General features: G+C 38.2%; 1 protein-coding gene across 6 annotated transcripts in view; it reads right to left on the bottom strand.

The window, feature by feature from the left end:
- The window catches only part of mark2b (MAP/microtubule affinity-regulating kinase 2b), a 49,375-nt gene that overhangs the window by 9,824 nt on the left and 15,192 nt on the right, over positions 1-24,359 (bottom strand). For 5 of the 6 annotated variants that reach the window (XM_016566082.1, XM_016566080.1, XM_016566079.1 and 2 more), the window contains exons 2-15: positions 21,752-21,922; positions 19,618-19,671; positions 18,017-18,065; positions 15,942-16,007; positions 15,651-15,721; positions 15,018-15,074; positions 12,243-12,479; positions 12,015-12,134; positions 10,926-11,028; positions 10,696-10,808; positions 10,461-10,599; positions 10,221-10,360; positions 7,206-7,294; positions 2,896-3,039 (exon numbers count right to left, since the gene is read on the bottom strand). In XM_016566082.1, the coding sequence (XP_016421568.1) occupies positions 2,896-3,039; positions 7,206-7,294; positions 10,221-10,360; positions 10,461-10,599; positions 10,696-10,808; positions 10,926-11,028; positions 12,015-12,134; positions 12,243-12,479; positions 15,018-15,074; positions 15,651-15,721; positions 15,942-16,007; positions 18,017-18,065; positions 19,618-19,671; positions 21,752-21,922 (1,553 nt within the window). Of the gene's footprint in view, positions 1-2,895; positions 3,040-7,205; positions 7,295-10,220; positions 10,361-10,460; positions 10,600-10,695; positions 10,809-10,925; positions 11,029-12,014; positions 12,135-12,242; positions 12,480-15,017; positions 15,075-15,650; positions 15,722-15,941; positions 16,008-18,016; positions 18,066-19,617; positions 19,672-21,751; positions 21,923-24,359 lie in introns of those variants that run through there. The other variant, XM_016566083.1, reaches the window with a different exon arrangement.

The raw sequence follows: 24,359 nt of genomic DNA on the forward strand, positions 1-24,359 counted from the left end.
CACAGACATATCTCTAGCCCAATGCATAGACTTTTAATCCGCCACACACACACACACACACACACACACACACAGATAAAAGATATTGTGAAACTTGTGAACTGTAATTTGTGTGTGTGTGTGTGAGTTAATGTGTCCAACCAAGCGTGTGTAGTGAAGCAGCACACCTCCCCCATAGCTGTCCTTTCTGCACACTGTCTGTGAAAATCTCACCCAACCATGTCAGGTCCACGCCAACATCTGTTTAAGTGCCAACCAGTGTAGTAGAACCTAGCCAGAACCAGTCGTCAACTGGCACAAGCACAGCCAGGGAGGTCACATGACTCTGGGCAACTGAACCCGCCAAAGCTAGATCACAAACACTGTCCATCCACTTCAGCCAGGAAGTGAAGTATGCTGGACCCTTCTCAGAAACATAGCTGTGTTTGGAATAACAAACTATGATCTGCTCTATAAACAGACACCACATTATCATCTCATTTAGGGACATGTTTATAGCTCCTGATTTGACAAGGTTACACACACTGGTCCACTTGTGGAAAGTAAAAACGTTTAAAGATTTTTTTTACAGCCAACATGAAATCAAATTCAACACCATTTACTTTTCTTGTCTTATTGCGCAAGTTTTTTTTTTTTTGCATGTTATTCTAAAGACAAATATTCGGAATAAAACAAAATAAAATAATAAAGCAGGAATTTTAGGACCACAGTAATTCCGGATGGATAAAATCAAGTCCCGATTGACAATTTTATCTTTGAATACTCTGATTCATCCTGAAATGCATCATATTATGGAAGTAAAATGGGTTGTATGCATCATTTCATGTTGACTGAGTAAAACAAATCAGTTGGTTACTGGGGATCAGCATTTACAATGCCACTTACTAAATTTCTCTCCCTTTTTCACCTCAATTGAGCTGTTTTCTTTTTACATTAAAATTTTTTTTTTTAAAACATTTTGGCAGCACCACAATCACTTACCTTTTGCAGATCCAGGTATGACCTCAATAGAGTGGCTAAAAATGACCTTCTCAAACCCTCTTTACACAAACGTTCACAGCAGGTCATCACTAACACTTCAGGATGGATTAAACTGGGGGCCTGAAAGACTGCACATCACTGGGAGAGTGTCCAACTCTATCACTTTACCATGGAGCAAGAATACTCAGGGGCAGATTTGGGGAAAAATTCATTGACTAACTCTGACTGTGCAAACTAATACACACAAACACAACACCTTAGCAAGGGACTCAGGCGTTCCCATGATAACACTGTAGTATGTTCAATATGGCACACAGCTAAATGTTAAGAAGTAAAAATTAAATACAAGCACTCACCCAAGCAAATATGAGCAGGAGCTTAAGAACCAAACCCATGCCACTGGGAAAACACATCTGCACTTTTGACATGTCAGAACACACATGAAGCATGTATGATGCGACATGCATATAGTATTATTCACATATTCCATTTATATTCTCTCTTGAAGCAGAGATTTTCACAGTGGCAAACCACACAGTCCTAAGTTGTCAAAGTGAAGGCCCTTGCACGTGACTCATGTTGATGTTCTTCTTGGCAGCAAAGCATCAAACTACACTGTTACCATCGACACCAGGTTAGACTCACGTAAATTGTTGAAAAGTTTGATTAGCCTCTGACTTTTCATAATCATAAGATATAAGAGGGATTGATCCAGTGGCAGCTAAAAGTGTCCCGTGACAGTTTCATGAACTAATTTTTCTTTCTACATTCACATTTAAGCATTCCCTGGGAATCAAACCCATGAGCTTGCCATTGCTACATCAGTTCTATGTTTTTCTTCCGTTTGCTGTCACTATTTTCAGTTAAACCTTGTAAAATCTCCCTTCCTGTTTGCTATTTGTAGCACTTGTGGAAGTCAACACTTGTGTCCTGACATGAGTCACGTGAAAGGATCTTGAGCGACAGAATAAGCCACACTATGTGCTGTACATGGCCCCTCACTCACTCACTCATATATACAGTGCACAGATCTGAATATATGGCCCTTGCACTGAGGTACATTTCACTCCAGAGGGGAGACCGTGCACAGGGGGCAGAGAAGTACAGAGGAGTGAGAGAGACGATGTAACAGGGCAGCAGTACCTTCTCTCAATGGTCCCGAACCACGCTCGGAAGAGGCTCAGCGCACTGCATGCAACAGACCAGCCATTCACTTACAGCAGCACTGATAGGCTATTTGAACCACTCACACTCCACGCTGCCTTAGCTGCAGCGCTATAAATGATGGTGTGTTCCTGGTGTGGTCAGTGTTTAGTGTGAATATGCGGTTGTTGTTAGTGGCCTTACAGTGATGGTCAAGAGAGGATAGGAGACAATGTTTAAAAGAAGGAGGGAGCATGATTAGCTATAAAGTGAAGTGGGGTCTGTGTAGCATTATTTTAATTAAGCAACATATATATATTATAATATTTAATATATAATAATATTTTGTGTTCCACAGAAGAAAGTAAGTCATACAGATCAGGAATGATACAAGGGTGAGTAAATTATGATATTTAATTTTTGGCTGAACTATCTTTTCCCCTACTAGTGAAGAAGCCTGGACACAACTGTAGAGTAAAAGCCAAAACATATGCTGGTGTCCAGCTGTGCTGGTCTTTTCAGAAGGGATATAAAAATGTGTCTTGTTTTAGTCTTGTATCACAGCCATCTCCCAGTGTTGACTCTGTCGACTTTTGTCACCCCCTGACTTCCTGCAATCTCTTTCCCTGCCAAGTAAATGATTTCTAAGAATGCAGAAACCCCCTGAGACATGCTACAGTTCCCATATTTCATCACTTTATGCGACACTGTTCAGTAGTTGACATGACTGGTTTCCTGTTGGGTTCTCTCTTTGGTGGCGTGGGGACTTGCCTGGGCCGGTGTGAGTGCAGGTCTGCGGGGCAGGGATGGGCGGAGGTGGACAGGGACTTGTGATGGCGGGTGCGTGAGGAAGAGGATGAGGAGAGCACGGCGCCGGCCGAGGCCGTGGAGGCACGGGACCCGGGCGTGTTTAGGCTGAGGGGAGAGAGAGAGCGGCCCCTCCGTACACACACGCACAAATCGACACACACATAAACACGAGTGTGTACGCATGTGTGGAGGCATGGAGGGAGGGAGATGCATTCCATTAGAAACAACACTTTGCACACATTAGAGAGAATGATGAAGACAGACAGACCAATTTACAGACCAACAGAGAGGCTGACAGATCAACAGACAATAGATGAACATATATGGTTAGAGCAATAGATAGATGAGAGATCGACAGTTATAGCCACAGAGAGATAAATGGATAGAATGATAGAGTGATAAACAGAGCAATAGACAGGACGACAGAGCAATAGATTGACAGAATACAGTGTAAAGCCCAAAGTATACTTCACTTTTTATGCGTACGTGAGGGACAGCGTATTCGCGAATTTCATCATCAGAACAGTACGCGCGTACTGTACTCGCACCACCCGATTTTTGTACTTTGTACGCGCAGGTCGCACATGCGCAGTTATTTTGCAGTAATCAGTTCTTCCACAAGGTGGCAACACTGTCCCAAGCACAGTTGTTTCACAGTAGAAAATGAAACTAAAGAGATGGAACAACAACTACAAAATAGCGGAGACTGCAACAACAACAGACGCTCACACTGACAAGCGCTTGTGAACGAGAGGGTATGAGACAGCTCAGCTTTGGTTTAAAAGACTTCAAAAATATTTGTTATCGGTCATAACTTAACGGTGAAGTACAGAGCAGACACTGGACATGGATGAAGCTTTCTAGAGCGCATGTCCTTTTATGAGCGCATGTGTCGACTTCCAGCGTTCGCGCACAGCATCAAATGGAGTATACTTTGAAAAGCTACGCGTTCAAATGTAAGGCTACAAAAACGAAGTATAATTGGGGCTTAAGACAAACAGACAGACAGACACCGAGACAGACCTATAGATAGATCAATAGACAGACAGACAGACAGACAGATAGATAGATAGATAGATAGATAGATAGATAGATAGATAGATAGATAGATCTGGGCATCTGAAGTGAGAGACAGTAGTGAATGGTACAGGAGAGAGAAGGGGGAGATGGAGGGAGAGAGGAAGAGGTCAAACAGAGTGCTGATTTCACAGAAAAGCACAAAAGAATCACACACACAACCACATGCCACTATGCAGGGATTATTTGAGCTTGTAGTGGAGAAATAACATGCTATCACCTTGCTATGTGGCAGAGAGAAGCTAAGCCTATTACAGACGACTACAGCAACCTTACAACAGCGTTAATGGTGCTTTTTTCCATCACAAGCCACCCTAATCCATTTAAAGCTATATATACACTAACAAAGACATACAAAGTCACACACACTCACAACGCAGACAGAAGAAAAACAAAATGAGTGTTCAAAGACAAATGATCCAGGAGAGAGAGAAAGAAATGGAAAAGAAAGAGGGATGTGTGGGGAATATTTAACCCGACACACCGTCTGAATGCCTTCAGATAAGCTCATGAGAAAACACACAGGCAAATCAACAAAACCTGCAGTAGCATTAAAAGGACAAAAGGTTATAACTCTTAAAGACCCCATGAAATCGTTTGATGGAAACAGTTTTCTTTCCTGTCGAAACATTAGTTACTTAAACAGGACGTTGGGGCGTGACAGCGCAGGCCTTTTTTAAATAGCCTTTTGTATACATCACATGATTGCTACTTGCTATTGCTATTCAAAAGTTGATGTTAGGAACAGATGATGTTCTTATTCAAGAAACCATAATTTGAATTCATGGGGTCTTTCTCAATTCATTAGTGTTATCATAACATATTTACACACCCATAGAGAACTACAGTAGCAGAGCACAGCTCTAATAACAACAGTTAAAGGCTTGTTCACACCAAGTTCAAGTGATACTCCGCCCAAAAACAAAAAAATCTCTCATCATTTACTCACCCTTATGTCATCCCACAGGACTTATGACTTACTTTTGTTTAGACATACACAAAGATTTTTCTAACAATACTCAATATTTCTCCCATTAATGAAAGTGTACAGGATCCCTGCCTCAGAACAAGACATATGACAGTGATAGGTTATAGTTAAAAAATAATAATATTAATAATATTATTTTTCTTATACCTATTGTTTTACTTCAGACATTGATTCAATAACTGGGGCCGTGTGGATTACCTTCATGTTCATTTTGTGTGGTTTTTGAAGCATCAGCTTTGGGAAAGAAAGTCATATACATCTGGGTCGGCATGAGGGTGAGTAAATGATGAGAGAATTGAGAGAATGAGAGAAAGTATAACAACTCATTGTACCAAAATCATACACATCAAGTCCAATGATGAAAGTTGAAAGGAAAAAAATATATATTCTGGTCAATGTGACCCACAGTACTACTGTGAATATATAGTAGTCTTCTCCAATCCTGCTCCTATGCCATAATTTATCTTACTTTATGTACAAACACATATTCTCTTGTATATAGCAACTGTTCTGTATATACACTTCTGTCTGGAGTCTGTAAGATTTTTTTTTTATTCTTATATGCTCACCAAGGCTGCATTTACTTGATCTAAAATACAGCAAAATAGTTATATTGTGAAATAATATTACAATTTATAATAACTGTTTCCTATTTCAATATATTAAAAAATGTCATTACTCTTGCGATGGCAAAGCTGAATTTTCATCAGTCATTACTCCAGTCTTCAGTGTCACGATAATTCAGAAACCATTCTAATATGCTGATTTGATGCTTGCTTAAGAAAACATATCAAACCATAAAGACCTTTTTCAGTATTCTTTGATGAATACAAAGTTCAAGAGAACTTGTCTATAATTGAAGTATTTTGTAACATCACGTTTTTACTGTAACATTGCATGTGAATAAAAGCATTGATTTCTTAAAAAAATGTTATTGACCCCAAACATTTTAACAGTATGTGGTATTTTAGTATTGTGTTATTTTTGTTATTCTGTGTGTATCTAAGTAGCTCTGCAAAAACTGCAAGCTTCTGTTATCAAAATCAAATCTTACTCGGTCGTTTACTGATAAAATCTACTATCTAAAATCTTATTTGTCTGAGAGTTTGTTTTCTTCATCAGAACCATAAACAAATAATGACACTAATAATAATAATGATAAAAGTACAACAAATGATCCATACGGTATGTTATTCAGAGCTTGGTACAAAGGAGTTCATAGAAATGCATTGGTTCCTTTTGAAATCTTATCATCCCTGTATATTTAAACTTGGTCTGAACAAGCCTTCATTATTACTAACGGCATAGGGCTTTCTGCACTGGAACTGACACTTGTTGACACAGCAAAAGTGCACATTCAGAGTTCAAATTCCCACAGATATGTTTTGTCTCAGTTGATTAACCAATGAACAATTTTTAAACTACAAGGTACATGCACATCGATTTGACTCATGACCATAATTAAAGCATCTGATGGTCACCATTCAACACTTTGGCAGCACAGAAGACATCATCTTCATGCAACAAGACTCCAGTAGGCAGAAAGCTCTATCTCCATTTTTAAAAATACATCTCATGCATATGCTTATGCATAATTGATATAGTGAAGACACTGGAGTGTGTGGAATGTGAGCATAAGCAGCAATATGAATGCTAGAGAAGGAACAGTTATGATGCATGAATGGTTAGTGGTGCACAGGAAGTGAAGGATGACTGACTTAGTGTTTGTCGCCGATGATGGTGGGAGGTTTATATGGGGTTTAGATGACGCTTTAATGCATGCACGTGTGACTGGGATTTTACCAATTAAGGCATCTAAAAGGTTTTCAAAAGAACACTCTGGTGATGGACATCTTTCTCTGTAAATGAGTGTGTGGGTCTGAATGAGATGGTTATAGGCATCACTAATCCGGCTGAAACCCAGGATGAAGTATGCCAATCTGGCACAATTTAGCCTTTCTGGAGATCAAAAGCACGCCAGTCTGGGCTCCATGGCAGGTAATGGCCAACAGCATAGAGACAGGAGATAGAAGTAGACTGTGTGTGTGTGTGTATGGTGACTGGTGTTGTTAGTGATCTTATCTAGAGGGATGAACTGTGCCCGTATACGTGTGTGTGACAGTAAGAGAACGGTAAGTGTTTTTCTGTACTTTGCCTTTTTTGAGATTTACACTCTTTCAACAGATGCATGTGTCTTTGGGTGTACCTGTCCTTGCCGTTTTGCACTCCTAGAGTGGCTCGCTCAGAAACGGGGGAATTTCTGCTGCGGCTTGTGCCCGTGGACAGGATGCTATTCTGAAATCACAAACACACACACAGGTGCAAACCAATGTTGTTACTGTTAACTAATGCCAAATTTACACTGCAAAGGTTTCAGAGAAGTACTTTTGAAGTGGCATTTAGGTGTCTTCACACAGAAGGTCTAAAGCTGCTCGGAAATGGTATAAATGCATTTACACAGCAATGATAACCACATACTTTGAAACTAGGGACTGGCGTGGGTCACAGCTGGCATTATTTAGTCAGGCTTATGTCTTTACACAGAATTTTAAGCAGGCACAAAGCAGCCCTATCTCAACTATGTAAAGATGCCTTAAAAACCGCTCCGCATATTTTGCATGTCTCTCTTGTTTAACAAACCTGCTTCAGATCATCAGCTCGTTAGAAGAGAACTGTGTTCTGACTGACATGGTCCCTACACAGTGTTCATTGCTCCCTACTCCCTGAGCAGGGGAAATCTGTTGAGGTTAACTTCACTTCGGAACATTCAATCATGGATTTGTGCTACGCCGTGGCCTGCAGCATCTTCACACACAGACAAAACTTACTAGAGAAGCGTGGAGTGTGACATAATATACCTCTGTAAATAAATACTATTTATATTCACGTCTCGCGCACTTTAATGCCCTTTGAATGGAACATATATGCTCGCTTCGAACTGGAATCGCTTCGAAATGGTGTAATATCCTGTCAATCACGAGGACTGGAATTGAAAACCGCTGCCCTAGAACTATTAATAACTGTTTTTGTAAACTGAAATAAGGCTGAAATAATAATAAAATATAAATATTAGATAAAAAATATACTTACAAAAAATGTAAACAACAACGAGAAAATGCAGCCTTGGCAACTAAGTGAAATAAAATACATTTAGATCTTCCTCAGAGGACCTCAGATGATGCCAACCCTCAAACAACATACAAAACTACCAAATTTTGCTACAAGTTTAATCGCAGCATATAATCACTGCAGTTATTAGTGTTCACCGTCTGTCATTAACTAACTGCATGGATTTTACTGTACATTTCTTCCATATGGACATCAACCTGACATAGTCACCACTGATAAGCTACTACTAAACATAATGTAGAAACTTTAAAATAGAAACTTAAATTTTCTGTAAAGCTGCTTTGCAACGATTTGTATCTTAAAAAAGCAGTATACTAATAAACTTGAATTGAATTTAAAGTACTAAAACTTATTAAAAATAAATTAAAGCTAAAATTTAATTGTTTTAATAATAATAATAAATAATTATACATTTTACTATTATTACAAGTGATATTAAATCATATTTACAATTTCTATAATATATTTCCATAATTTCTATAATAATATTGTTTAAAGCGGCAGTCCGTAACTTTTTGTGTTCAAAATGTATATAATAAGTGAGAACATCATGAATCAATTTTCCAAATCGTGTTTTTGGCTTATTCTGAATCACTACGGTACACTTATAATGAGTTTTTATATTCATACTACTTCAGACTGGTTCTGTAGGAACCACTGCAAGCAGTTTCTGCGTGATTTGTCATAGACATAAACAGAGAGAAGTAGCTCCGGCTACAATGTTCTTCTGCAAGACGCACGCAGTTCTGTTTATTAACCGCTAGAGAACCAAAAGTTACGGACTGCAGCTTAAATTTCTATAATCTCTTTACTAGATTTTTCTGACAAATGCACATTTGCATGTATTAGTTCTGGAACTGCAACAGTAATCCAAGTTTGGGCTAGGAGTGATTAAATGAATCATGCTATGAACCATACAAAGGACAGCCCTGCTACGAACCCTGGGTGAATGACAAACTAGAAACAAAAAACATTTTTGTCTATTGCTCAAGGTGTGAAAATGTTTGCTCTCTCATCCAACTTGTGGTAGAGCTACTACTTGGTTAGTACTCAGACAGGGCCTATTCATACAATAGTATTTGCACTTTAAAAACAAAGGGAAAAGGCACACTATCTAAAGATGTGCAAACCTAGAAACTCCAAGTATGATGTGCTGTGTTAAAGCTCAAAATAGCATCCTCTGTAGCATTTTCACAGAAATAACTTGAGAGCAGAAGCCATGAGCTTTGGACGTGCCAAACATCTCTTGGTCAGAGAGTGCGCTTCAACCCTGGGCAAGCCCTTCCAGCCATCTGCTGCATGAAAAATATCAGTGTGGAAAACAGCAGGCTTTTCAGAGCACCCTCGTGTAACTGGGAACAGAAGCAGTAGTTAAGATGTTTAAAAATTACCCTGCTATTATGTCAAAAGCTTCCTCAATCCATAATGTAATTACATGTTCTTCAAGTACATGGAAACTGAACTAAAGAACATGACGTGACTTTGGTACTGTATTAGTCCTGTTGATAAGCTTGAGTGCCCTAGCTTGTAAAAGATCAACAAGCACTCTGTATAGATAAACATGCTCTAATTGATATAGTTCCCTTTTTTGCATAATTGTGTTTTATAGATTGAAAAAACTTCTCTGTTTGGCAGTCGAGTGTGGAAGTGACAAGACAAGAGGGGGCAGAGAAGTGGGAAAGGACACATGAATGCCACAGCTCAAAATACTGTTGAACAAGTATTATTTGTCTAACTAATGGTATGTGTGTACCTCTGGTGCGATATTTAATTGTACATTCTCTTTCATCCAACTTTTATATTTAGTTAGGCTTTGCTGTCACCTAACACTCACTTGGCAATTTGTTTTTTTAATAATTTTATAACAGTGTTAAATGTAATCTTAAGCATATATGAAAAATAATATTTTTATACTGTACATAATGCATAACTTCTCTTGTAGCATTTAAAATGATTTTAATTTAGTAGTGTATTTACACAAAATAATGTAGAATTTTAATTTTTCCATTTATCAGTTTTCAGACACGATCTAAAAAAATTAAAGAATAAATAAATCTCTAAGAAACATATTACCAAACAGACACACACTTACAGTAGAGGGTGTGGAACTCTTTTTGCGTTCGCTGGAGATAACTGGACTGGGTGGAACTTTGGTGGAGCTACTTGAACCTTTCCTCCCAGAATCCTCCACTCTATGCTTGTTTTCTCCCTGAGGCCGTTTCGAGTATGAGCCTGAGGGACAAAGAAGAGAGAGTATGTAGGGCAAACATACAGTACGTGTGATTGTGTGTTTATAAAGGTCTTCATTCACAAACGCTCCCAATCCGCTCACCCTGATCTGTTGATCTTCTGACCGGTTTCTGAGTGGATGACACACTGCGCTGTACCATATGAGGTGGAGAAGGGCCATTGCTGTTAGTGAGGTCACTTCCTGGGCGTGGCTTTAGCGACAAGTTGACACCCTCGTCAAGCTGCGAGTCCAAAATTTCAAACAAAAAGTTTCATCATCATTTAGCTGCCTCTGTGGGCATTAAAGTATGTGTGTGTGTGTTTATGTATGCGTGTACCTCTGAATTCCTATAGTCAAGCAGCAGGTAGGTTGCCATGACTTCATTGTATTTTTGTTTGATGAGAGATTCCTCAATTTCCTCTTGACTGAAACCCATCTGAAGCATCATGTCTAAATGGGCAACATACACACAATGTCACTGGCAATACCTTTGTAAAACACTTCCAAATCTTGGAACGTTTTCTTAACATCTAAACTATTTCAAATGTGTGAGAATCACACACACACCTGTTCTCCTGGGGTCTTTGTAGTCAGGTTGGGGCTCAATGTAAGGCTTCAGCTCATCATCTTCATGACCTACATTCATCCAGCGATCCTTCATGATCTGCTGCTGAGCCAACGGCAGATACACAGACAGAGAATGGTAAGGGATCACACAACCATATCTTTAAGTGTTTTTAGGCAACCAGACTATGAATTCAAGTGCAAATTTTTGCCAAAAAATCTGCTTATCTGAATAAAAGCAAAACATAACATGTTTTTTCATTTGTCATTCACATGTTTAAATGCAAAATATAAAGCATTACGTAAATGTAACAGATTGTATCAATCAATCAAAAGAAGCAAAAAAACTTGTAGTAGAAATTAATTACATTTTAATTAATACATTTATTCAAAATCACTGGCTCTCAACCAGGACCAGGGTCCACTAGGAGACCTCAGCAAGCGTCAAAGGGGTCTTAAGATGACTTAAAATGATTTAAAATAAGACAAAAAAGCATTAAAATAAGATAAAACAATTAAAAATTTCTCATTTTAATTCACCCCCTTAAGGGGCTGTTCACACAGAATGCATTGTTGCATCTAAAAACGCAAGACGCAGTGTTAAAGGGGTCATATGATGCTTTTTTAAAGATCATTATTTGGTGTATTTGGTGTAACAGAATATGTTGACATGCTTTAATGTTCAAAAAACACATTCTTTTTCAAATACTGTACATTATTGTAAGTCCTCTATGCCCCGCCTCTCTCAAACGCTTCGTTGAATGGTTTTAAAAAGAAAAGCGCCATGCAAAATGCCTCTTCCGCCATATTGCTGTCAAATAAAACAGTAGCCATGCCAACTTGCTACTGTAAACAAAAACTTGCAACGTTTGCCCCGCCTCCGGAGGTCTTCTGTTTTAGCTTTCAACTTTTTTGATTTCAGGCTCAACATATAGAAGTTCATAGTAATGTACTGTTTTTGTTTTTAAAATATTTTTTTCATATTTTACATTGAAAACTCATACTTTAAGCTACTTTAAATGTAAGGCCTTTGTCTGTATTTTAGTTTACAGACAGATATCAGATGTGTATACATGTCTAAATCAAGCGCACCTCCAAACTTCCCCTCTTGGTAGGATTGAGGATGAGAAACTTCTTCAGCAGGTTCTCACAGTCTGTGGACATGTAGAAGGGAATCCTATATTTCCCTCTTAAAACACGCTCTCGCAACTCCTGCATAAGACGAAGAGAAACACAATGAGGATGATACAGTACATATGAAGAAGAATAAAAGGACAGAGACAAACAGGAACATTAAGACAGATATTCAGTGTCTCCCACCTTCAGGTTCTGTCCATCAAAAGGCAGCGAGCCACTGACCAGCGTGTAAAGTATGACCCCGAGACTCCACACATCCACCTCTGGACCGTCATACTTTTTGCCCTGGAAGAGTTCAGGGGCGGCATACGGTGGGCTCCCGCAAAACGTGTCCAGTTTATTGCCCACCGTAAACTCGTTACTGAAACCAAAGTCAGCGATCTTTATGTTCATGTCAGCATCCAGTAAAAGATTCTCAGCCTGAGGGAGAAAAAGAGGCATAATGGTAAGAAGTTTGATACAGTGAACAAGAAGTGTTAAGTGTTCATCGTTCACATAATCAGCAACACGCACATCTCCCTTTTTGACCTCAGCGCTCAATTGTCTATCGGAAATGCCTGTTTCTCTTCCTTCAGGGTGTTTGCCCAACTTTACCTAATGAGTTCTCCCATGCTATTGTGTGTGTGTTTGTGAAGGTGTTGAGACTTGCCCTCTGTGCTGCCACTCAACATCTACACACCAACTTTAGCCGTGAAGAGAGGCCGTGTTGCCTAGCAACAGATGCGGGGTGCTAACTGGGCTCGGTTTGCAGAGTTAAATATTACTCTGCCAACAGAGCCAAACTTTTACAACATGCAAACACACAGCAACAAAGAAATGGATGAGGCATGGGCAGCACGAAAATCTAACGAAAGTGATATTATATTGCCTTTGCAAGACTGAATTTAGCTGTGTTGTATTTAATATGTCATCTGTGTGCCCATTGGCTGCTTAACATGATGTTAATCAATCACATTTCACTGAGTTCAGTGTTCATTGTTTTTGCAAAAGGGCCCTGTATGTTAACTACATACTGTCATGTAGACAAACCAGTCACAGTTAATACAATACGATTTCTTGGTTCTTCTCAATTTGGAGATGAGTGAAAGAAAAAGACATTAACCTATGTGTTCAAGACTGATTTGAGACTTTTAGACCAATTCAATAAAAAGAACTGACTCATAAGAGTCATTCATTCAAGAATCAGACTACACTGGTCATGCTGTACATTATTCAGAAGTTTGGATTCAATAAGATTTTTTACACATACCTGCTAACCAAAGCTGCATTCATTTTGATTCATTGGAAAACACAGTAAAAACTTATATTGTGAAATATTATTACTATTTACTGATTACTGCCAGACCTGTTGAATCAAGAAATCACTTAAATAGAATCTGTCTGACAAAGTGAAGCATGCTTAAAGAGCAACACATCATGCCGTGATCTAAAGAAATTCAAGAACAGATGAGAAACAAAATAGTTGACATGTATCAGTCTGGAAAGGGTTATAAAGCCATTTCTAAGGCTTTGGGACTCCAGCGAACCACAGTCAGAGCCATTAACCACAACTGGAGAAAACTTGGAACAGTGGTGAACCTTCCAAAATTACTCCCAAGAGCACAACGACGACTCATCCAGGAGGTCATAAAAGAACCCAGAACAACATCTAAAGAACTGCAGGCCTCACTTGCCTCAATTAAGGTCATTTTACATGATTCAACAATAAGAAAGAGACTGGGCAAAAACGGCATCCACGGGAGAGTTCCAAGGCAAAAGCCATTGCTGACCAAAAAGAACACAAAGGCTTGTCTCACATTTGCCAAAAAATATCTTGATTATCCCCAAGACTTTTGACCAAATATTCTGTGGACTGATGAGACAAAAGTTGAACTTTTTGGAAGGTGTGTGTCCCGTTACATCTGGCGTAAAACCAACACAGCATTTCATAAAAAGAACATCATACCAACAGTCAAACATGATGGTGGTAGTGTGATGGTCTGGGGCTGCTTTGCAGCTTCAGGACCTGGATGACTTGCCATAATTGAATTACTGACCCCAAACTTTTGAATTATGTATGTTTTTTGCTTGCAACTATTGAGGGCAAAACTATTTCAATCATTTTAATTTCCTTTGCTGGGGCAACCGGCTCTGAATACAATACAATCAACATGTCTGCAACTTGAAAGAAATGCGATATAGATACTGCAATCCAACCTGAACTGCCAGAAACCTCTGTAGCCACAATAGAGGTGTGGCTTAATGGTTAACACACACTCACACACACACACACACACACACACACACACACAGAGATGCATCACTATTTACAAATCTGGGTAAATGCTATATTTTTTGTGGTGCTCATATTAAATCAATATGGCAAACACTGCCCTTTTCTATTGTAATCAATACATCTCCAGCACTGCGGTGACATTATTTAGTGTACATCTCTGTGTGTGTGTTTGTGTGTGCAAAAAAAGAGACTAGCTGATAGAGAGAAAAAGGAAGAGGTTCAGACACACAATTGTACACTATGCAGGATTTCTGGGGGTCCTGAGCGGGGCGCAAGAGAATTACATTGTTACATATGGAGACAGTGACTAACTTCAAGGTTCAAGAGTCACTATGATGATGTTTGGACCAATAAGCAACTTCAGTTACATGGATAGAGTATCATCATGGGAACGTTCATCCAGAGAGACACTTCCTTTCATCTTAACAAGGAGAAGATCAGGGGTCAGCAGTTCCAGAGTTCAGAGTACACTCATGATAGCGTGTGGGTGTGTGTGTGTGAATAGAGGACTCATTCCTTCACCTGGACTTCTGTAATGGACTTTGGTGACAGACACAGAAGAACTACTAAAGACCATGTGAAAGATGAAGGTACAGCTGAATGCAGATCTTGCTGCTCAGGGCATGTTTATATGTAACAGACCCTAAGGGCCCTAATACACACACACAAGCACACATTCTCACCTTAAGATCTCGGTGTACAATACACTTCTGATGGCAATACTGCACAGCTGAGACAATCTAGAGAGATACAGAGAGAAGGTGTGGTGAGTAATCAGGAGAGTAGGTGAAGTCATTTTGGCTGCTCAAGGGAGTTGTCGCTCTTTGATTGAGCTTTTCTATCAGTAATTAAGCCATCATACACACACATGCACACAGCAGAGTTAATGAGCACATACACATACACACACGTTCGTACTAGCAAAAAAGGACCACTTGGCACCACCTGTCACAAACCACTATTGATTGTTTAAAACAGTATATGCTTACCAAGGCTCCATTTATTAGATCATATATACAATAAAAACAGTTTTATTGTAAAATATTACAATTAAAATTCTGTACAGATGTCAGATGTTCTTGCTTCCATTAAAACACACAATTCTGTTTGGATCATTCTCACATCATCCTGCAGAACATGATTGTCAGCTTTTATGTTAATTCATGTTAATTTTAACTACTGCACTCAAACTGGTGATATGATCAGTAATTAAAAGTTATAATAGAAAAATGGAAGCATTTTCACTCAGACCTCATTGTACGTACATGTGAGCTTTGACACTGAAGCATGACTCACTCACACGCACTCGCACTGACCTGTCTAAATTTGGCACGCGCTTCCTTTTCTTTCATCCTCCCGTGAGCAACAAGGTAATCAAAAACCTCGCCTTGGAAATGGAAGAGGGGAACATTGCAATAGAGTAGAAAATGACAGAGAACGACAAGAGGTACAGAAGAAGTGGTATAAGTAGAGGAGAAGAACAGACAGATCAGGCAAAGGAGAAAGGAAGATGGGAGAATTCATGACATTATTTAAAATGCAGTGTCCTGATTTTTAGGTCTTGACATGATTGACAGCTGGCAGTTCTAGTCTTTCAGCCCACTCACCTCCACTGGCATATTCCATGACTAAATACAGCGTCTTGTCTGTCTCGATCACCTCAAATAACTTCACTGGTGGAGAAAAAGAGAGATGATCACAAATCAAAACATGTAAGAGACTATTCACACCAAATTTGAATTTTAGGCACATTCCAAACTAGAATTAACAAGAAATGACACATCTCTGTGAAATCATTCACATCATTATCTTACTGGCCCAAAATCAATAGAGTTCTACAGGGATGACATTTTTGTAGGTCAAAACCCGAAACAAGTTAACATTTTACTTCTGGTTCCATTGTCCTGAAGTAAATTTTTTAAATAGGTTTTTGGTTAATTGGCTGAAATAAGGTCTGTGGTTAACACAAGGCAGACATTTTCACATTTTACTTATGACATACAATACATGAGTAAAAACCCCTTGTGATTTTTTTTTAAGCTTTTACTTGTCTTGAAAAGAACAGTTGCTAACAAGTGGCTAAACCCATCTACTCTACAGTACAGGTAAACTCATCTACTCACTAGTCCACTTTTACAGCCTCACTGTGTTTATAATTGCTTTTGCAAACTATTGTAACATGGTGTTGTTCATTAATAGTCTACATTTAGCCTTTTACTCCTGCCGATATATTATGTATTTGGGCTTGAAAATTCATAAAGTGCTTATTTCATCACAGTGCTTATTTCCTGGAATAATCTAAAAGCCAATGGAAAAATTCTATTTATAGAATATATCCTAAAAAAAACACGCCATCACTGCAGCACTCTATTAGCAATAGGTGCCTGTGACTGTGTTGCATTTTAGCTTTCGTAGTATACAAACAAATCAACTGTCACATCTGATTTGGAAACTGTGTGAATCTTTTTAATTGTCTGTATTCTGAACAATTCAATGTGGTATATTTTCAGAGAATTGTGAAAATTTGCCATTCGACTCTGTTGAAATAGTTTTACTGCAAAGGTTTTCTATTGAGGTTAACAGTGCAAACAACTGAGGTTGAGAAAAAAAAATCATATTACTGATGAAGCACATCTACACCTCTAAAGCACAGCATTATTACTACATGTGATAACACCATATGAGTTTGAAGTATGAAGGAAATCAGTGGTGATAAATACATCTATTTCTATATAATGAAAGCTACGAAACCCACCATATCTATCTTGAGCAGCTGACAAGATTATAACCAAAGTTTAGCACTAAATATTACGCTTATAAACTGCATTAGAATGAGTCTCCTGAGCTGAGCAGCAGTGACAAGATTTTTTTCTCATGAAAAACATCTCATAAGCAACAATAAAACCCCACAAACTCTAAAGGAAAAAATGCAAATGCTACAAATCCAAACAAACAGCATCTAATAAAGAGAGATGCATTAATAAAGTCGAGTTATAAAAACGAACAGGCTTTAGGAGTCGGTTTTAAAGCTCAGAGCTACGCTATTCATCACAGTCTATTCAACGAAAACAGGCCACTACTGTTTGACATTAATGCAATGAATAAAATACATAATCCCTACTTTGTGTGTGTCGTCATTGGGAAAGATCAAGGAGCGTTTCAGATCAATCAGTTGTGATTGTGTGATGTGATACCAGCACAGACACACTCGGCCATTGAACAGAGAGAGCAAAGAATCTGAATCAGGACTGAATCCACAGTGCTGCATCCTCAAATGGGGCAGGTCTTTCCTTTCATATTTCTGCTCTGTTCTTTGATATTTATGAGCAGAAGCTGAGCGCTAATGAGCAAGCGTTTCCGTCAAGACCACCGTCACAGCACAGGCACACACACACACACACACACACACACACTTAAACACACAGTTCAATACATCAGCAGTATCTGACGTGTGTGTTGGCTTGAGCGAGTGCATGCATATCAGCACATATCAAACAGTCCATTTCCTCAACAGCTATGACATCAAAGCCTCAGGAATGCCGATTTCAATGATTTCAGCAGACTGGTCTTATCTTGGATCGGACCATTCCGATGATTCATGTCAGACGATGACTTGAAATATTAAAATAATTCTATTAATTGTGGTGTGGCCAGTTAGACGGGTTCTTTCTAAATCACTCACCAATGTTTGGGTGATTCAGAAACTTCATGATTCTCACTTCTCGGAAGAGCTGCGAAAACACAATAAAAAGAGAAGGTTTGAGAAGATTGTAAGCATTGGCAAGGTGCTATTAATCTGATCCTTGTGATAATGCCAGATACATTTAATTGAATGGATAGTTTACAAAAAAGGGTCCCCACTGACTTCCATAGTATAGAAAAAATACTATGGAAGTCAATGGGGACCAGCAACTGTTTGGTTACCCACAGTCTTCAAAATGTCGTCTTTTGTGTTCAATGGAATAAAGAAACTCAAATAGGTTTGGAACAACTTGAGGGTGAGTAAATGATTTTTGGGTCAACTGTCCCTTTAAGGGCTCAGGCCAATCTTATTTCAAGCTGGTTTGCTGGTCTCTCAGTCTGGTCAGGCTGGTTTTATAGGGATTTTGAGCAGTTAGTCAAAGAGCTTTAAGCCAGGCTGGCAGACAATCTAAGACCAACAAAAGATTTTAGGTTGGTTTTAAGCTGTTTTGGTCAGGATTTACTAATAACTTAAAGGTGACATATCATGAAAATCGGACTTTTCCAGGTTTCAAGTGCTATATTCAGGACCCCGGTGCATCTACCAACCAAGGAAACGTGAAAAAGATTAACCCAGTAACTTTGTTTTTGGGAAGCCTTTTTCTGCAAGCGTCTGAAAAAACGAGCGCGTCTGATTTCGCTCCCTTGGTGACGTGACAAAGGGATCTCATTATAATATTACCGCCCCTTAATCTGTAAGTTTACACCCACGTCGCCGTTATTGTGTTTTTGATAAACGATGAAAAAACTGTGTCTGAAAATTTACTATCATCCGTTTAAATAACAGATGTAAATTTTCTATTTTTGTACAAACACAGACGTATTGTGGAAATCTGGGATTACATACAATGACGTTTAAATGTTTGAGATAAGTACTTTTTTTTAAATAATAGTACATCAAGGCTGTATTTATTTAATCAAAAATGTTAATATTGTCTATTTTATGTTCATATGTTTAACACTTCTGTTACATGATCCTTAAGAAATCTTTCCAAGGTGTTCATTGTAGTACTCAAGAAATGTTTTATCTTATTATTATTAGAAGTTGAAAATGGTTGTTATGCTTAATGAAGTGTGGATTCTCTGATGAACAAAGTTTGAAGAAAAGCATTCATTTCAAATAGAAATCTATTTGTATGTCTTTTGTCTGTCATTTTTGATCAATTTAATGCATCCTTTCTGAATAAAAGTATCTTTCAAAAATCAATTTATTCAAAAAAAAAAAATCTTTCTGACCCCAAAATATCCTACTTGTGAATGGTAGTGTATTAATATTTTACAGCACATACATTGTTAAATTTTCACTAGCAGCAAGAACAATGCATTAACCTCATTTCTTTAATATCCTCCAGGATTCTGCAGTAGTTACAGCAAAAAGTTCATGGTACATGACCAGCGTATGTATGTGTGCGAGGGGGTAAAGCAGAACCCGTTCATTCCCACGTCAGAGGAAATCCTTCAGCTTCTCTTCCTGTAATTACCCCTTCTGTGCCCTCTCTCCAGACAGATATACAGATAAAGAGAGGAGATCTGCAGACTCACTTTTTGTAGACTAGAAGAGTTGAGTTGTGTCTTGTCTATGATTTTCACTGCTACCTGAGACAAAAGAAACACAAACACATCTTTAAACACCTCTCTCAAACATAAAATTACTTTTTTCAAAAGGATTTACCAGAGTTACACTAGAAAGATGACTCTGAATGCTAACTGTGCTTGATCTATATTTGCATGTTTCTGCAAATTCAGGCACCAGAAACATGTCCCAGGGGTTGGTTTTTATTAAAACAGATCAACTTTCAGATTTCAGCTTCTTTTATTTGTTATACGAAGATCATATTACAATAGGCTTCAACAGTTTTTACAATGCCAGCCTTCCCTTATTTTTGTTACTTGTTGAAATAATCATAAATCTTTTAAAGGTTTATATGACTGTCCCACAGTTGTGGCATCATTTTCACCCTAATAAAGTTAACTTAAATTGTTCAGCAAGGAGGAAACAGTATCAGTGAAGAACCTGCTTGGGAATGTTGAAACGTGTCAAAAGAATTCAAGAGAAAATCAAGAAAAATAACCTTCTGTGTATTTGATTACTTCTTCATAGTCTGAATTTAAGCAAAATTCACACATCCAGTCCAATTTGAAATTAGATTTAGCATATCTGGAGCCAGTTGCATGAACACAGACATTATTGTTAAGACTGTGTCTTAAGAACTAGTCTGACTAACTAGCAGTTAGCCGAAGGATAAACTGTAATTTCTCAAATTAGACTAATTTAAATGTTTATACAACTGACTTAAAGTTATGAGTAACCTTAAAAGACAAAAAAAATTAGATCCCTAACTTGTAATACTAGTCTAAGCAGTTAATGCAACAGGCCCTGGACATGTATCACAGTCAGACATGATGCAATTTAGGATGCATCGTGCATAAATCTCAAACGGTCAAAAACAATGAAATAAGTGTAGTATATTATGAAAGTATTTAGTTTGTTACTTGCCATTACTCTGTAATTGTAAATTAAATTTACTAGTAATTTTGGAGTGAAAATTGTTTCAATGTACAACAAAGTCAATCCCACACCAATTTTTTTTTTCAGTGTAGTGAGGACTAGATCCACTAGGGCTGCACAATTAATCGAATTTCTAATCGCAATTACAATTATGGATGCCACAATTACGTAATCGTTCAAAGCGGCAATTAATCGTTCAAAGTCCACTTATGTTATTCTGCGTGCTTAAGATGTGTTTTTTTCTTTCTTCATGTTATCTTAAGGGTTTTTCCCATTATTTTAATTTTAGTTTTAGGGTGTACACACTCTAGGCGTTTTGAACCGTGCCCGAGCGCGTTTGACCCCCAAAGCCCGGTTCGTTTGACTAGTGTGAGCGCTCGAGCTCGGTTCAAAGCAACCGTGCCTAGTGTGAGTACACCCTAAGTATAACATTATAATACCATTCATATTTTTACTTTTTTTTTAATTTTAAAGAAGAAACCAATCCGATGTATAGTTGACATTTGAGGCTTAAAGGGATAGTTCACCCAAAAATGAAAATTTGATGTTTATCTGCTTACCCCCAGGGCATCCAAGATGTAGGTGACTTTGTTTCTTCAGTAGAACACAAATTATGATTTTTAACTCCAGCCGTTGCAGTCTATCAGTCGTATAATGCATGGCAATGGTAACAAAATCTATGAGAGTAAAAAAAACATGCACAGACAAATCCAAATTAAACCCTACGGCTCGTGACGACACATTGATGTCCTAAGACACGAAACGATCGGTTTGTGCCAGAAACCGAACAGTATTTATATAATTTTTACCTCTAATACAACACTATGTCCAACTGCCTTCAGCGCGCGCACGGCATCTGGTGCGTGAGGTGTGTACGCGCTCTGGCGTAGTTTACGTTAATGGATGTGTTGAATTTGAGGCTTAATACTATTGAAAAGCACTAAAAGTTTTTCAGTTAGTGTTTTCAGCTTGTTTATTTTCATATAAAAATACGGCATGCAGTTGCATCAAACAATGGTATAAACATTATTCAATGTAAATTGTGATAATCGTAATTAATAATCGCAATTACAATTTCAAGGGAATAATCGACAATTATGATTTTTGTCATAATCGTGCAGCCCTAAGTTCCACTAAAAAAGGTAAGTACACAGGAGATCTAGTTACCTCTTTAGAAGTGAGGACATGTCGGGCCAGTTTAACCTTGGCAAAGTTGCCCTTGCCGATGGTCTTCAGCAGTCTGTAATTTCCTATGTGGGGGTATTCATCCACCGTCGGCACCACATTCCGACTACGTGACACACTGGAACGCCCTCCTCCTTTGGCATCAGAGTGGGTCTGACAGAGAGATGGGATATAGGGATCAGAAAAATGTTTCAGATGGTCACACTCGGATGACACTCAAATTCAACTACATTCTGCCCCTCTCTCGCTTTCACACACACTCACACATGCAGATAGATCTATCAGACTGATTCACAAGAGGAAAATATGGCTACATTCACACAGCCGTAGAATATTGCTCGGTCATTTTGGCGTGCCAAATACACAGTGATGATCACAACCTCTGACTGACTACCTGATAATTGAGGGGTCAGAACCAGATCAGTGCGTTTGAGTGATATGTGAGGTATGAACAGAACCACAGTTGAAAACTTGTATGTATCATGTCATCGTTGTGCTCTAGAGCACAGAAAGTGTAAAATAAGCATTTGAAGCAGCACTTGGTGTGTGTTAAGTACAATCATCTGACAACTTTTGACTGTTGGTAAGAAGACTTTCTGTAGTTACAGAAGATATGGGTACAGGAGAGTTTACTACCGTTCAAAAGTTCGGGTCAGTAAGGAAATTCATATTTTTAATCAGCAAAGACATACGTAAAGACATTTATGATGCTGCAAATGATTTCAATTTCGAATAAATGCTGTTATTTTGAACTTTCAATTCATCAAAGAATCCTGAAAAAATGTCTCACGGCTTCCACAAAAATATAAAGCAGCATAACTGATTCTGATTATCACAATTGATAATAGTAAGAAATGCTGTGCTTATTGAGCACCAAATCAGCATATAAGAACGATTTCTGAAGGTTCATGTGACAATGAAGACTGTAGTAATGGCTGATGAAAATTCAGCTTTGCCATCATGAGAATTAAAACACATTTTAATATATTAAAATAGATTTTTTTATTAAATATATTTCACAATATGACTGTTTTTACAGTATTTTTGATCAAATAAATGGAGCTTTGGAGAACATAAGACTGAGAGATTAAAGTAAATAAAAAATTTTTTTTTTTTTAATTTAAATGGTAGTGTAGTTGCTGCATTTGCTGGTTAGCTTGCAACTGAACAGGAATTAGATTCAGAGAAACACATACGCATTCAAACTCTGGGTCTGAAGATATGCATATTATGTAATGCATCACATGCACCATGTTAATTTATGACTTCCTTCAGCACTCTCAATGTCCTTTTATTCTCTGCCCCAGCACCAAACTTACAGGCAGTATTACTACTATTGATCATACTAAGCATTAGAAAATAATGGACAGAAGTGGCAGGTCTGAGTAAATGACATAAGCCAGCCATAAACTTGCATTGCCTAAGCAGCCCAATTCAAAAGATGTGTGAAAACAGACTTCTCCATAGAAGAAGAAAAGTCAAACAGGTTTGGAATGACATGAGAGTGAGTAAATGATGACAGAACTTTCATTTTTGGGTGAACCATCCCTTCAATAATGCTTTTCAAGGGAACAAAATGATGGGACATGAAAAAGGAAGAGGCATCACCACAGCAATCATAACAACCCTCTACATTGCGAGTAAATCACTCGCATATGCGACTAAATCTTACTCTGGGCGACTAAATAATGTCTAACATTAGCCATTGGTTAATAAATTCTTAGATTTTACTCGCCAGTATGTGTGTGAGAGGCGTTCAACACAAATTTTCACTCGATAAACACGCTGACTGAGCGCTTGAGAGTTTCACTCTCCGTCAAACGATCTGTACTATTTGGATGCGCTCAATAGATCATGTCATGTACTCAATGGATGCACAGTATGTAGCACGCAGCGCACCTGTATTTGACGTACCGTAAACTAGTGTGAAGGCGCACGACTCGCCGTCGCTTTACTGATAGCGCTGTGTTTCTCACACATGCAAAGAGAGAGAGCGAGAGTCTTGCATACCACGCTGAATCGACGCGCTACATGTAAACCATATTATTTGTTGTATTTCCTGTCAAAATAACAGAGTTCATTTAGAATTATTCAGCTTTTAAGAACAAGCAGAAGATATGCCGATTTCTCGGCAGTGGGCGGAGCTAATGCGCAAACAGCTCTCGTTGGCTGGCGCTCATCTATTACCGTCCCCGTTTTGATTTCAGCAAATCAGTTCGAGCGAACGCTGACAACGTGATTAATATTCATGAACCCAGCAAATAATAATAGTAGTAGTAGTAGTATCTTTTAATAATAATTACTATTACCTATGACCAACAATATAACCACCACCAGTCCTAAGTTCAGTTAAAATGACAAATATGCATTCATTCATGGTTACCAAGTTTTAGTTCTAATCACTAGTTCTATCATTAAATAGTGCTTAATTATCATAATATCATAATATAATGCTTGATTGGCTGAAGTTAAGAGTGCACATTCAGTTATTTAAAAAGCTGTTCCATTTTACAAAGATAAGATGATTGGGTGGAATCATATGTGTGTGTGTGTGTATGTGTGTGTGTGTGTTTGTGTGTACCTACTTAAC

Source organism: Sinocyclocheilus rhinocerous, unplaced genomic scaffold (genome assembly GCF_001515625.1).
Source record: "Sinocyclocheilus rhinocerous isolate Xijiao unplaced genomic scaffold, SAMN03320098_v1.1 scaffold19, whole genome shotgun sequence".
NCBI classification, from domain to species: Eukaryota; Metazoa; Chordata; class Actinopteri; order Cypriniformes; family Cyprinidae; genus Sinocyclocheilus; species Sinocyclocheilus rhinocerous.